We start from the raw sequence: 14,965 nt of genomic DNA on the forward strand, positions 1-14,965 counted from the left end.
TCGCTCTACTGTGTGTGCATCTTGCTAGCTGTCACTCAAATAGCGAGGGGCTGAAGCTCATTGGCTGAAACTCGAATTGCTAAGGGCACTGGCCAGCGTGGGGATAATTTATGCTCATGCATCCTTATTTTGACACCAAACCCACCACTGGTGTGCGTGGCCAAAGAGATCTATTTTCATGTCATCTGACCATAACACTGGTTCCAATCCAAGTGCCAATGCCATTTGGCATCCAAGTGCCAACTCCAGGCGTTTAGATTTGTTGGATGACATGAAAATAGTGCTCTTTGGCCACGCACACGATGGAGGAGCAGCTGTACAGTGAACAGGAGGAGGCCAGGCTAAACCAGTTTCAGAGACTTCCAAGGTAAAAGACGCTACCCATACCAGCTCTACCCGAGCGCTTCAAAATGTCCTCAATAACAGCTGCCCGCAACTCCCATTGTCAGGTCATATGGAATATACACTGCTCAAAAAAATAAAGGGAACATTAAATAACACATCCTAGATCTGAATGAATGAAATAATCTTATTAAATACTTTTTTCTTTACATAGTTGAATGTGCTGACAACAAAATCACACAAAAATAATCAATGGAAATCCAATTTATCAACCCATGGAGGTCTGGATTTGGAGTCGCACTCAAAATTAAAGTGGAAAACCACACTACAGGCTGATCCAACTTTGATGTAATGTCCTTAAAACTAGTCAAAATGAGGCTCAGTAGTGTGTGTGGCCTCCACGTGCCTGTATGACCTCCCTACAATGCCTGGGCATGCTCCTGATGAGGTGGCGGATGGTCTCCTGAGGGATCTCCTCCCAGACCTGGACTAAAGCATCCGCCAACTCCTGGACAGTCTGTGGTGCAACGTGGCGTTGGTGGATGGAGCGAGACATGATGTCCCAGATGTGCTCAATTGGATTCAGGTCTGGGGAACGGGCAGGCCAGTCCATAGCATCAATGCCTTCCTCTTGCAGGAACTGCTGACACACTCCAGCCACATGAAGTCTAGCATTGTCTTGCATTAGGAGGAACCCAGGGCCAACCGCACCAGCATATGGTCTCACAAGGGGTCTGAGGATCTCATCTCGGTACCTAATGGCAGTCAGGCTACCTCTGGCGAGCACATGGAGGGCTGTGCGGCCCCTCAAAGAAATGCCACCCCACACCATGACTGACCCACCGCCAAACCGATGATGCTGGAGGATGTTGCAGGCAGCAGAACGTTCTCCACGGCGTCTCCAGACTCTGTCACGTCTGTCACATGTGCTCAGTGTGAACCTGCTTTCATCTGTGAAGAGCACAGGGCGCCAGTGGCGAATTTGCCAATCTTGGTGTTCTCTGGCAAATGCCAAACGTCCTGCACGGTGTTGGGCTGTAAGCACAACCCCCACCTGTGGACGTCGGGCCCTCATACCACCCTCATGGAGTCTGTTTCTGACCGTTTGAGCAGACACATGCACATTTGTGGCCTGCTGGAGGTCATTTTGCAGGGCTCTGGCAGTGCTCCTCCTGCTCCTCCTTGCACAAAGGCGGAGGTAGCGGTCCTGCTGCTGGGTTGTTGCCCTCCTACGGCCTCCTCCACGTCTCCTGATGTACTGGCTTGTCTCCTGGTAGCGCCTCCATGCTCTGGACACTACGCTGACAGACACAGCAAACCTTCTTGCCACAGCTCGCATTTATGTGCCATCCTGGATGAGCTGCACTACCTGAGCCACTTGTGTGGGTTGTAGACTCTGTCTCATGCTACCACTAGAGTGAAAGCACCGCCAGCATTCAAAAGTGACCAAAACATCAGCCAGGAAGCATAGGAACTGAGAAGTGGTCTGTGGTCACCACCTGCAGAACCACTCCTTTATTGGGGGTGTCTTGCTAATTGCCTATAATTTCCACCTGTTGTCTATTCCATTTGCACAACAGCATGTGAAATTTATTGTCAATCAGTGTTGCTTCCTAAGTGGACAGTTTGATTTCACAGAAGTGTGATTGACTTGGAGTTACATTGTGTTGTTTAAGTGTTCCCTTTATTTTTTTGAGCAGTGTATGTGTGTGTATCTGTAGGTCTGTTTTTTTTTTCTGACCATAGAATCTGTGCGTGTCTCCAGGAAGTCTATGTATGAAGGATGCCCAGATCATGCAGAGCCTGACAGAGAAGCTGCGTATGTTTGCTGACATGGCGGAGGCTGTAACAGGGCTGGAGGATGTAGCTAATCACTCTCGTCTGCTGCTCCGTAGTGACGACTTAGACCCCCAGCAGGGGGAGACACTGCTCAAGGGGGCCATCACTGAGGGTAGGTTTGAATGACAAATCCACCCTTAGACCTTATGCAATTGTGGAGATCTGAGAGGATTTGATAGGTTAAAGAAATATTGTAATAGCTCCACCTTCACCTCTGATAGGCTGGCCTTGGTACTCCTGCTAGGTCTGATAGGATCTGATAATAGGGAACTTAACCCTTTTCTTTAGTAAATCTGATATACAGTTGAAGTCGGAAGGTTACATACACCTTAGCCAACTACATTTAAACTCACTTTTTCACAATTCCTGACATTTAATCCTAGTAAAGATTCCCTGTTCACCACTTTATTTTAAGAATGTGAAATGTCAGAATAATAGGAGAGAGAATGATTTATTTCAGCTTTTATTTCTTTCATCACATTCCCAGTGGTTCAGAAGTTTACATGCACTCAATTAGTATTTGGTAGCATTGCCTTTAAATTGTTTAACTTGGGTCAAACGTTTCGGGTAGCCTTCCACAAGCTTCCCACAATAAGTTGGGTGAATTTTGGCCCCTTCCTCCTGACAGAGCTGGTGTAATTGAGTCAGGTTTGTAGGCCTCCTTGCTCGCACACGCTTTTTCAGTTCTGCCCACAAATTTTCTATGGGATTGAGGTCAGGGCTTTGTGATCGCCTCTCCAATACCTTGATTTTGTTGTCCTTAAGCCATTTTGCCATAACTTTGGAAGTATGCTTGGGGTCATTGTCCATTTGAAAGACCCATTTGCGACCAAGCTTTAACTTCCTGACTGATGTCTTGAGATGTTGCTTCAATATATCCACATAATCTTCCTACCTCATGATGCCATCTATCTTGCGAAGTGCACCAGTCCCTCCTGCAGCAAAGCACCACCACAACATGATGCTGCCACCCCTGTGCTTCACGGTTGGGATGGTGTTCTTCGGCTTGCAAGCGTCCCCCTTTTCCCTCCAAACATAACGATGGTGATTATGGCCAAACAGTTCTATTTTTGTTTCATCAGACCAGAGGACATTTCTCCAAAAAGTACAATCTTTGTCCCCATGTGCAGCTGCAAACCGTAGTCTGGCTTTTTTATGGCGGTTTTGGAGCAGGTTATGTTGATATAGGACTCATTTTACTGTGGATATAGATACTTTTGTACCTGTTTCCTCCAGCATCTTCACAAGGTCCTTTGCTGTTGTTCTGGGATTGATTTGCACTTTTCGCACTAAAGTACGTTCATCTCTAGGAGACAGAACGCGTCTCCTTCCTGAGCGGTATGACGGCTGCGTGGTCCCATGGTGTTTATGCTTGCGTACTATTGTTTGTACAGATGAACATGGTACCTTCAAGCGTTTGGAAATTGCTCCCAAGGATGAACCAGACTTGTGGAGGTCTACAATGTCATTTCGGAGGTCTTGGCTGATTTCTTTTGATTTTCCCATGATGTCAAGCAAAGAGGCACTGAGTTTGAAGGTAGGCCTTGAAATATAGGTACACCTCCAATTGACTCAAATGATGTCAATTAGCCTATCAGAAGCTTCTAAAGCCATGACATAATTTTCTGGAATTTTCCGAGCTGTTTAAAGGCACAGTCAACTCAGTGTATGTAAACTTCTGACCCACTGGAATTGTGATACAGTGAAGTATAAGTGAAATAATCTGTCTGTAAACAATTGTTGTAAAAATGACTTCTGTCATGCACAAAGTAGATGTCCTAACTGACTTGCCAAAACTATAGTTGGTTAACAAGAAATTTGTGGAGTGGGTGAAAAACGAGATTTAATGACTCCAACCTAAGTGTATGTAAACTTCCAACTTCAATTGTAAATACTTATTGACCCACCATGAGAATCCGATGTCAGCTTGTCAGTCAGATAATCAGCTTTTAGTTTCTTCTTCTCTCTTCAGTGGAGAATCTGCAGAACCTTCTCCTGTCCGGTGTGACTCTGAGAGACCCCTACCCCCCTCCAGAGGACTTCCTGGTATCAGGGGGATACAGTTTGAGGCCAGAAGATCTACAGCTCCTTCGAGGGGGGCTAGGCCTTGGTGGGCTGCGGAACCTGGCGGCACTCAGGAGAGCCGAAACCTTAGGGCGCTATGTCTGCAATCCCTTACCCCCTATGAAGAGTAAGTCTACCGCTCAGTCTACAACTCATATAGATGGACTATGGTTGCTGGATTGACCCCCACACCTCTCTGATTCAGAGGGGTTGGGTTAAATGATGAAGACACATTTCAGTTGAATGCATTCAGTTGTACAACTGACTAGGTATCTCCCTTCCCTTTCCTTTATTATACCACTGTTCGTATTCATATCTGGTCATACTGTATCATTCCTCTTATCTCACAAATCCAGTGTTTTCTTTGGAACACAGTTGAACATGATTTGTTCAACATTTGCTGTGCATGTTTTCCAGATAGTAATATACAGGCGGGAGAACGGCCAGGCAGTGTGGCGGTACAACCTCTAGACAGAGGTCAGCATTCAAACTCTGACCCCCAGCTACAGGATCTTGACCAGTCAGAGAGTCTGGAACTGTCGGTGAGTGACTGGCTGTCCCATTCTCTCCCTTTCACTTCCAAGTGGGCACTTGTTCCCTCCTACAAGTGTGCTCTTGTTTTCTCCTCAGAGAGAGAGGGAGGGAGGTATTAACTGGTTTAGTTCGTCTGATTTATGGTATTGTGATTACAGGCTGATGAGTCACCAGCATCATACTGGACTTCTCCATGCCCAAATCCATCCTTTCCTGAAGCTGAGGTAAGTGTTGCTTGATGACTCTGAAGTCTGAACAAATCGTGATGTTTAGGTTCATGAATATCTGCAGTCACATTTTTTTTTATTGTGCTAGCCTGTTGGAGCAAGTTTTTGTATTTTATTAGTTATGCAAATATTTCTATTAGAAAATATTTATATTTAAGGATCATTTAATTTATTTACAGTGCTGTGAAAAATATTTACCCCCTTTCTGATTTTCTCTATTTTTGCATATTTTTGACACCGAATGTTTTCAGATCTTCAACCAAATCCTAATATTAAATAAAAGGAACCTGAATGAAAAAAGTTTTCATTTATTTCATAAACAAAGTTGTGCAACACCCAAAACCCCTGTGTTAAAAAGTAATTGCCCCCTTACTCAATAACTGGTTGTGCTATCTTTAGCTGCAATGACTGCAACCAAACGCTTCCTAGAGTTGTTGAACAGTCTCTCACATCGCTGTGGAGAAATTTTGCCCCACTCTTCCATGCAGAACTGTTGTAACTCAGCGACAACATTTGTGGGTTTTCGAGCATGAACTGCTCGTTTCAGGTTCTGCCACAACATCTCAATCTGGACTTTGACAAGGCCATTCCAAAACTTTTAAATATGTTGCTTTTCAGCCATTCTGATGTAGACTTGCTTGTGAGTATTGGATCATTGTCTTGCTGCATGACCCAGCTGTACTTCAGCTTCAGCTCACGGACAGATAGCCTGACGTTCTCCTTTAGAATTCTCTGATACAGAGCAGAATTCATGGTTCCTTCAATGATGGCAAGTCGTCCAGGTCCTGAGACAGCAAAGCTACCCCGAACCATCACACTACCACCGCCATGCTTGACTGTTGGTATGAGGTTCTTACTGTGGAATGCAGTGTTTAGTTTTCGAGAGACGTAACAACGTTCCACTTTTGACACATCTGTCCATAGAACATTCTTGACAATCATCCAGGTGCTTTTTGGCCAACTTGAGTCGACTTTTTAGACGACATGGGTCCCGTTATGTCTGACGAAAACCAAACACTGCATTCCACAGTAAGAACCTCATACCAACGGTCAAGCATGGTGGTGGTAGAATGATGCTTTGGGGATGCTTTGCTGCCTCGGGACCTGGACGACTTGCCATCATTGAAGGAACCATGATTTCTGCTCTGTATTATAGAATTGTATTATTCATTTTTTTCTCCCCAATTTTGATCTTGTCTCAATCGCTGCAACTCCCCAACGGGATCAGGAGGCAAAGGTCGAGTCATGACCCACCAAACTTCGCTTCTTAACAGCACCAATGTGTCGGAGGATACACCGTTCAACTGATGACCAAAGTCAGCCTGCAGGCGCCCGGCCCGCCACATAGTCACTAGAGAGCAATTAACCAAGTAAAGCACCCCTGACCAAACCCTCCCCTAACCCGGACGACGCTGGGCCAATTATGCGTAGCCCTATGGGACTCCTGATCACGGCAGGTTGTGACACCGCCTGGGATCGAACCCGGGTCTGTAGTGACACCTTAGCCCGCTGCACCACTCGGGAGGCCTGTATTAGAGAATTCTAAAGGAGAATGTCAGGCTATCCATCCGTGAGCTGAAGCTGAAGCGTAGCTGGGTCATGGAGCAAGACAATTATCCAAAACACAGAAGCAACTCTACATCAGAATGGCTGAAAATCTACAAATGTAAAGTTTTGGAATGGCCTAGTCAAAGTCCAGACCTAAACCTGATTTGAAATGTTGTGGCAGAACCTGAAATGAGCAGTTCATGCATGAAAACCCACAAATATTTCTAAGTTAAAGTAAGAAGAGTGGGCCAAAATTCCTCCACAGCAATGTGAGTATGATCAACAACTCTACGAAGTGTTTGGTTGCAGTCATTGCAGCTAAAGATGGCACAACCAGTTAATGAGTGTAAGGGGGCAATTTCTTTTTTCACACAGGGGCATTTGGTATTGCATAACTTTATCAAAATGTTGTGTTATTTGTTCACTCAGGTTCCCGTTATCCAACATCAGGTTTTGGTCGAAGATCTGATAACATTCGGTGTCAAAAATATGCAAAAATAGAGAAAATCAGAAAGGGGGCAAATTATTTTTCACGGCACTCTATATGGTTTATGCATTAATTTGGTTATGCTCTATTATTTGCATTCTAATAGGCCAATTACTCCCTCTATCCTCAATTAGTTGTAAGTATGGGTGGACCTGCCCGGATATCCACATATTGGGTATATAGAAACAGGAAGTGAGGCCTACAAGTTATGGCAAAGGTTTTACCTTGATCTCATTTGTATACCTGGAATACTGGAACCTTTTGTTTACCTTGCACTTATTTGTTTGGATTCTTGAGTTTACGATGGGATGTGCATCTCAAATCTTGCAATTGGTTTTCTCACGGCTATTCGAAAGCTGCTACACAACCTTATTTCTATCTCTCTCTCCCCAGTTCTTTGACAGAGTGCTGCTGCTCTCACAGAAACTCTACAGTCTGCTGGTAAGACATACTGTATCTATTCTTTACATTTTACAGACACAGTTGCTACGTTTGACCAGTCTTATCTTACTATTAGATAGGTTTTAACTGTGTCCCCTGCCCGTCCCCTGGTCTGCAGTTTGTCCTCTGACTCCTGGTGTTAAGTTTGTTCCCTGCCCGTCCCCGTAGGCCATCGTGTCCCAGCAGGACAGCCACATTGAGTTGCAGCGTGCCTCGCTGTCAGAGCGTGAGCATCCGGGCCGTCCTCGTGGAAATGTGCTCCTGGAGCAGGAGAAACAACGTAACATGGAGAAACAGAGAGAGGAGATGGCTAACTTCCACAAGCTGCAGACACAGCACAGACAAGAACAGGTACTGAACTAGAACACAGTTTATTACATTATAGAAATGGAGAGAGGAGATGGCAAACTTCCACAAACTGCAGACAGCACAGACTAGAACACAGTTTAAAACCCTGAGGTAGAAAATGGTTTATTATGTTAGAGAAACAGAGAGCGACACCATCAGGAACAGACACTATCAGGAACAGGTAGCTAGAATAGAGCTTTAAACTGCAGACACTGTATCAGTTATTACGTCTTTCAGCTTTTACCAAAATATAGCCACATGTTGTATATGTATGCATACAATCTTGTTATTCGGTTACACCTGCTAGATGAATGTTGCTTGTCTGTCTGTCTGTGCACAGGTACTTGCGATTTTCTGTGTCTTTATTTTTATCTCGATTTAATCCTCGATCTATTAATTGAACTATCTATTGTGTTTATCTATGATATCTATCTCATCTCTCTGCCTCACTGGTGTCAAACTTGTTCCATGGAGGGCAGAGTGTCTGCATAGTTTTTACTTCTCCCTTGTACTTGATTGATCACTGATTTAGTTAGGAACTTTCCTCGCCTGGTTTTCTAGTTGCTCCAGCAGAAACTCAGGCCTCCATGTCATTTTTACATTTATTTTACCTTTATTTAACTAGGCAAGTCAGTTAAGAACAAATTCTTATTTTCAGTGACGGCCTAGGAACAGTGCGTTAACTGCCTTGTTCAGGGGCAGAATGTCAGATTTTGTACCTTGTCAGCTCGGGGATTCGATTTTGCAACCTTTCGGTTACAAGTCCAACGCTCTAACCACTAGGCTACGCTGCCGCCCCAAATGAGTAATGAGTTTGACACCCTTGCTTATCTATCTCACTTTTCTCTCATTGCTATTTCATCCATCTCATTCTCAGGCTCGCTGGGAGGAGGAGCGGGAGTGCCACCAGTTGCAGGCGGAGATCCTGGAGGCGGAGCTAAGACAGAGAGAGGAGGAGTGTAGGAGAATGAAGGAGAAGCTAGCAGAGGAGAGGGGGGAGCTGGAGAGATGGAGAAAAACCTACCAACAAGTTTCTGCTTTGTTTTGTTACATTCTACAGTGTTACAATATATCAATTGTGGTCTTACTGTGATAAGAGTGTCTGCTAAATGACCAAAATGTAAAGTGGTCTATTAAGAGTTAAAAATAAATTAAAACAAAGCTTCAATTGCCAATTTTATCCAAGTGAGTGCTGCTGGCATGTTTCCATTGTTCATGTGACGTACCTTACCAACAGGATCTGGAGAGGCTGAGGGAGTCTACAAGGACTGTGGAGAAACAGAAGGAACGCCTGGATTTACAGATGAAGTTGAAGAAGAACAAGACCATTGCCAAACCTGGGAGTTTTAACTTCAACACTCAGCAGGTGAGGAGGTGGTGTGGTCGTTAAGGACTGAGGACCAATAGTGAGAGGGCTGTTAATTATGCATCTATAGATATTGATGTATGGGATGTTTAGGTCATCTGGTCATTCTCTTCTTCTCCTCAGGCTCTCCCCCACTCCCAGTCGTTCCGAGGGGACCTCCCCCACTCTGCTTCCTTCCAAGGGGACCTCTCCCAGTCGTTCCGAGGGGACCTGATGGGTGGTTGGACCACGGGAGGTGACGTGACCCCCATCCCGGCCTCTAAGGTCCACGTCCAACCCAGCCCCTCTCTAGTCACAGCTTTCTTCCTGGAGCCGCCCCCGGAGGTGAGACGTAGCTAGGAAGTAACGTGGGCTAGACTACATGGATGGACAGTATACCAACCACAGATAGGGTTGGAAAATTCCGGCAACTTTCCCCAATTCTAGAAATAGGAAATATGAGAAGTAGAAGATTTCTGGAAAACTGCAGAATTTTGGAAAAGTTAACAGTACTTTGCAAACCCTATCCACAGGACTATGTGAATATGTGTGTTCACCTTCCAGCATTTTTGTATTCTATTTGTTGTACTGTAGTGTATTGATATTTTGTATGCTGACCTCACAAAATGCATTTCCATGAAAAGTGACAAAGTTCCCTATCAGATGGTACACTCGATACAACACTCTTACGAGTTTGATCACTGTAGCTGTGTGTTGTAACTCGTTTCCCAGTATTCATAATCTCGTTCCCAGACACTTCCGCCCAAAAGCGAGTCTGGTGGACCAATGCGTCAAACTTGGCCTTCGTTAGCCAATACAGAAAGAGCAGGAGAAACTCCCAGAGCATAAGCATTGACTTAATCTAACAACCAATCATCTCTGACAACTATGGTCGGGTGGTATTCAGATTTTCATAGCGTCATACATTTTCTGTACCACCCGCAGTATACGGTATTACCAGAAGTGCACACAAGGGATGCCATTTCAAAAAATAACATCTAAAAACAATTACGAATAATATTGATGCACAAACAATTAAGGCAACATGGATCTTGATCCAGGAGGAGATTAAATGTGTCTGCTGTAAACAAGAAGCTTGATTTTGACATATAGCCACTTAGCTAGCAATTTAGCAAACCAAATGCCTAGATGGAGCCCTGAGCTGGATATACAGTGCCTTCAGAAAGTATTCAAACCCCTTGGCTTTTCCCACTTTTTATTGTTACAGCCTGAATTCAAAATTGATTAAATAAAATAAAACTCTCACCCATCTACACACAATACCCCATAATGACAAAGTGAAAACATGTTCTTAGAAATGTTTGCGCAGTTATTGAAAATGAAATACAGAAATAAACAATTTACATACTGTAAGTATTCACACCCCTGAGTCAATACTTTGTAGAAGCACCTTTGGCAGTGATTACAGCTGTGAGTCTTTCTGGGTAAGTCTCAAAGAACTTTCCACACCTGAATTGTGCAACATTTGCCCATTATTCTTTTCAAAGTTCTTCAAGCTCAAATTGGTTGTTGATCTTTGATGGACAACCATTTTCAGGTCTTGCCATTAGATTTTGAAGTAGATTTAAGTCAAAACTATTACCTGGCCACTCAGGAACATTCACTGTCTTCTTGGTAAGCAACTCCAGTGTAGATTGTCCTGCTGAAAGGTGAATTCATCTACCAGTGTCTGGTGGAAAGCAGACTGAACCAGGTTTTCCTCTGGGATTTTGCCTTTGCTGAGCTCCATTAGGTTTATTTTTATCCTGAAAAACTCCCCAGTCCTTGCTGATGAAACGCATACCATGACATGATACAACCACCACCATGCTTGAAAATATGAAGAGTGGTACTCTGTAATGTGTTGGATTTGCCTCAAACATAACACTTTGAATTCAGGAGATACAATTTAACCTCTATGGGCTAGGTGGGACGCTAGCGTGCCACCCGTGGTGCACTCCATCAACAGCAGGTGCATTTCAAGAGCGGCAAATTTGAATCCAAATAAATGTCAAAATTCAAATTTTTCAAACATACAACGATTTTACACCCTTTGAAAGATAAACATCTCCTTAATCTAACCACGTTTTACGATTTCAAAAAGGTTTTACGGCGAAAGCATAAATTTAGAGTATGTTAGGACAGTACATTTACAAGAGTTGTGTGTAATGTTTTGTCAATTCAAAGACAGGGTCACCAAAACCATAAAACCAGCTAAAATGATGCACTAACCTTTTACAATCTCCATCAGATGACACTCCTAGGACATTATGTTAGACAATGCATGCATTTTTAGTTCTATCAAGTTCATATTTATATCCAAAAACAGCGTTTTACTATGGCATTGATGTTGAGGAAATCGTTTCCTCCAATAACCGGCAGTCAAGTCAGCGTCACAAATTAAATCATTAAAATTAGAAAACATTGGTAAAATATTATATTGTCATTTAAAGAATTATAGATTTACATCTCTTGAACGCAATCAACTTGCCAGATTTAAAAATAACCTTACTGGGAAATCACACTTTGCAATAATCTGAGCACTGCGCCCAGAAAAATACGCGTTGCGATACAGACTAGACGTCATGTTGGGGAGATCTAAAATCGAAAATACTATGTAAATAATCCATTACCTTTGATTCTCTTCATCAGATGTCACTTCCAGGTATCACAGGTCCATAACGAATGTAGTTTTGTTCAAAAAAGCTCATCATTTATGTCCAAAAATCTCCGTCTTGTTAGCACATGATCTAAGCCAGCCGGACTTCTCATCATGAACGAGGGGAAAAAATATATTTACGTTCGTTCAAACATGTCAAACGTTGTATAGCATAAATCATTAGGGCCTTTTTTAACCAGAACATGAATAATATTCAAGGTGGACGAATGCATACTCTTTTATAACGTATTGGAACGAGGGTACCCAACATGAACTCGCGCCAGGTGTCTAATGGGACATCATCGTTCCATGGCTCTTGTTCGGTCAGATCTCCCTCCAGAAGACTCAAAACACTTTGTAAAGGCTGGTGACATCTAGTGGAAGCAATAGGAAGTGCCAAAATATTCCTCAGCCCCTGTGTTTTTCAATGGGATAGGTTTAAAGGTAATACAACACATCAGGTATCCACTTCCTGTCAGAAAATGTCTCAGGGTTTTGCCTGCCAAATGAGTTCTGTTATACTCACAGACACCATTCAAACAGTTTTAGAAACTTTAGAGTGTTTTCTATCCATATATAATAAGTATATGCATATTCTAGTTACTGGGTAGGGTTAGTAACCAGATTAAATCGGGTAAAAAATTTTTATCCAGACGTGCAAATGCTGCCCCCTAGCCCTAACAGGTTAAAAAAAATTATCACTCTGTCATTTAGGTTAGTATTGTGGAGTAACTACAATGTTGATCCATCCTCCGTTTTCTCCTATCACAGCCATTAAACTGTTGAACATTTGTAAAGTCAGAATTGACCTCATGGTAAAATCCCTGAGCATTTTCCTTCCTCTCAGGCAACTGAGTTTGGAAGGATGACTGTATGTTTGTAGTGGCTGGGTGTAATGATACACAATCCAAAGTGTAATTAATAACTTCACCATGCTCAAACGGATATTCAATGTCTGTTTTTTTTTTTTAGCCATCTACCAATAGGTGCCCTTCTTCGCGAGGCATTGGAACATTTTCCTGGTCTTTGTGGTTGAATCTGTGTTTGAAATTCACTCCTCGACTGAGGGACCTTACAGATAATTGTATGTGTGTGTGGTACAGAGATGAGGTAGTCATTCAAATATCATGTTAAACACTATTATTGCACACAGAGTGAGTCCATGCAACTTAACAATGTGACTTGTTAAGCAAATGTTTCCTCCTGAACCTATTTAGGATTGCCATAACAGAGGGAGAAAACATTTCAGCTTTAAATTTTTAATTAATTTGTAAAAATGTCTAAACATAATTCCACTTTGACATTATGGGGTATTGTGTGTTACTGGCCTACACACAATCTCAATTTAATCAGGCTGTAACAACAAAATGAGGAAAAAGTCAGGGGGTGTGAATACTTTCTGAACACACTGTAATTTATTTGACACATCTTAATTTCCTATAGTTACATTTATAGGTTGTTATAAACAGTGGCGTAGCACGCACCCCCTGCACGGGGCGGGGGTTCCCCCACAAAATCATACCGTCGGTATTTCGTAATACTTTACATAACTTTACATTATTGTATTGTAGGTGCCCCTTCATAGGGAGAGCATCAGCCCTGCGCCCCCTAAAGCGGAGGTTCCCATTCACCTGATCAGCACCACCGACCAGGTGGTCCACAAGCCAGGGGCTGTGCAGCAGCAGATCCCCACCAAGCTGGCTACCCTCAGCAGCAAGGGCAAGGAGAAGAGCAGAAAAAAGGGATCGCACCAGCGAATGCATAGTGCAGGTCAGAACACAGCACTGTAGAATATAACAGAATACTTCATTACAGACATGGTAGAAATGATCACATAAGAAAACTACCCACACACTGGATGGTTAGATGCTCCTATAGTTTTTATTAGCAATGTATTGAAGACAAAGGCTCTTCATCAGGCTGAGTGGGAAGGCTCCTCAGAGGAGGAAGGGGAGGACCATCCTCAGTGAATTTTATAGAAATAGTGAAACATAAAAAGTTATCCTATACTAAATATATTCAAATTTAGTCATCAAATAATAGATTAAAACACACTGTTTTGCAATGAAGGTCTTCAGTAGCCTCAACAGCACTCTGTATGGTAGCACCATGGTGTAGCCGGAGGACATCTAGCTTCTGTCCTCGTCTGGGTACACTGACTTCAATGCAAAACCTAAGAGGCTCAAGGTTCTCAACGCTTTCCATAGATTTACACAGCACAGGAGGTTGGTGTCACCTTAATTGGGGAGGACAGGGGCTCATGGTAATGGCTGTAGCGGAATTAGTGGAATGGTATCAAATACATTAAACACATCCTTTCCATGTGTTTGATGCCATTCCATTTACTCCGTTCCAGCCATTATTATGAGCCGTCCTCCCCTCAGCAGCCTCCACTGTTACACAGAAATTATGACAACTTCCGGAGGACATCCTCCAACCTCAGAGCTCTTGCAGCATGAACTGACATGTTGTCCACCCAAGCAAAGGATCAGAAAAGGAATCTAGTACTGAAAGCCTAAGCTACAGCTAGCTAACACTGCAGTGCATACAATTTGGTGAGTAGTTGACTCGGAGAGAGAAAGATGACAATAGTTGAACAGTTTGAACAAATGCATTTCTTAACAAATGCAGGAGCAAATGCAGCTAGCTAGTTTAGCCTACTCAAACACCCGGCTCAAACAGAGGGATGCTATGTTAGCTAGCTGGCTATGACTGTCCAACACTGGAACTCTTTCAAGTCAAGGTAAGCTTTTGGTTTGACTAATTTATTGCCACCGGGACCTGCCTTCTAAACTGCTTACTGACTGTACACTGTACTGCATGTTTGTAGTGGGTTTACTAACACATTAGTTCTATTAGCTATGTTGACTATGACGTTACTTTAGCTAATATGGTGACAACGATGTAGGCTGTGTGTATGGGTTATGATATGAAGGTTTAGCTTGGACATTTCCCCCCTGGTCACAGACAGCTGATGTGTTGTGCATTGAAGTCCACAAGCGAAGGGAAAAGGTGAGAGGAAGAGAGTGGGTAGATGTGAGACGAAATACAACAAGCTATGAAAGTGAACTGTTTGCGTGTGATCAGGGGTGTATTCATTCTGCCGATTCTGTTGGAAAACGTTTCTTAAA

The 14,965-nt window shown here is 43.2% G+C and overlaps 1 protein-coding gene across 7 annotated transcripts in view; it reads left to right on the plus strand.

The window, feature by feature from the left end:
* The window catches only part of LOC106600508 (rho guanine nucleotide exchange factor 18), a 29,234-nt gene that overhangs the window by 11,630 nt on the left and 2,639 nt on the right, over positions 1 to 14,965 (plus strand). For all 7 annotated transcript variants that reach the window (XM_014191915.2, XM_014191914.2, XM_014191916.2 and 4 more), the window contains exons 8-17: positions 2,108 to 2,293; positions 4,154 to 4,372; positions 4,663 to 4,787; positions 4,938 to 5,003; positions 7,435 to 7,482; positions 7,651 to 7,833; positions 8,708 to 8,860; positions 9,068 to 9,196; positions 9,320 to 9,520; positions 13,406 to 13,604. In XM_014191915.2, coding sequence (XP_014047390.1) covers positions 2,108 to 2,293; positions 4,154 to 4,372; positions 4,663 to 4,787; positions 4,938 to 5,003; positions 7,435 to 7,482; positions 7,651 to 7,833; positions 8,708 to 8,860; positions 9,068 to 9,196; positions 9,320 to 9,520; positions 13,406 to 13,604 — 1,509 coding nt within the window. The remainder of the gene's footprint in view (positions 1 to 2,107; positions 2,294 to 4,153; positions 4,373 to 4,662; positions 4,788 to 4,937; positions 5,004 to 7,434; positions 7,483 to 7,650; positions 7,834 to 8,707; positions 8,861 to 9,067; positions 9,197 to 9,319; positions 9,521 to 13,405; positions 13,605 to 14,965) is intronic.

The sequence above is a fragment of the Salmo salar genome, chromosome ssa03 (assembly GCF_905237065.1).
Source record: "Salmo salar chromosome ssa03, Ssal_v3.1, whole genome shotgun sequence".
NCBI lineage: Eukaryota > Metazoa > Chordata > Actinopteri > Salmoniformes > Salmonidae > Salmo > Salmo salar.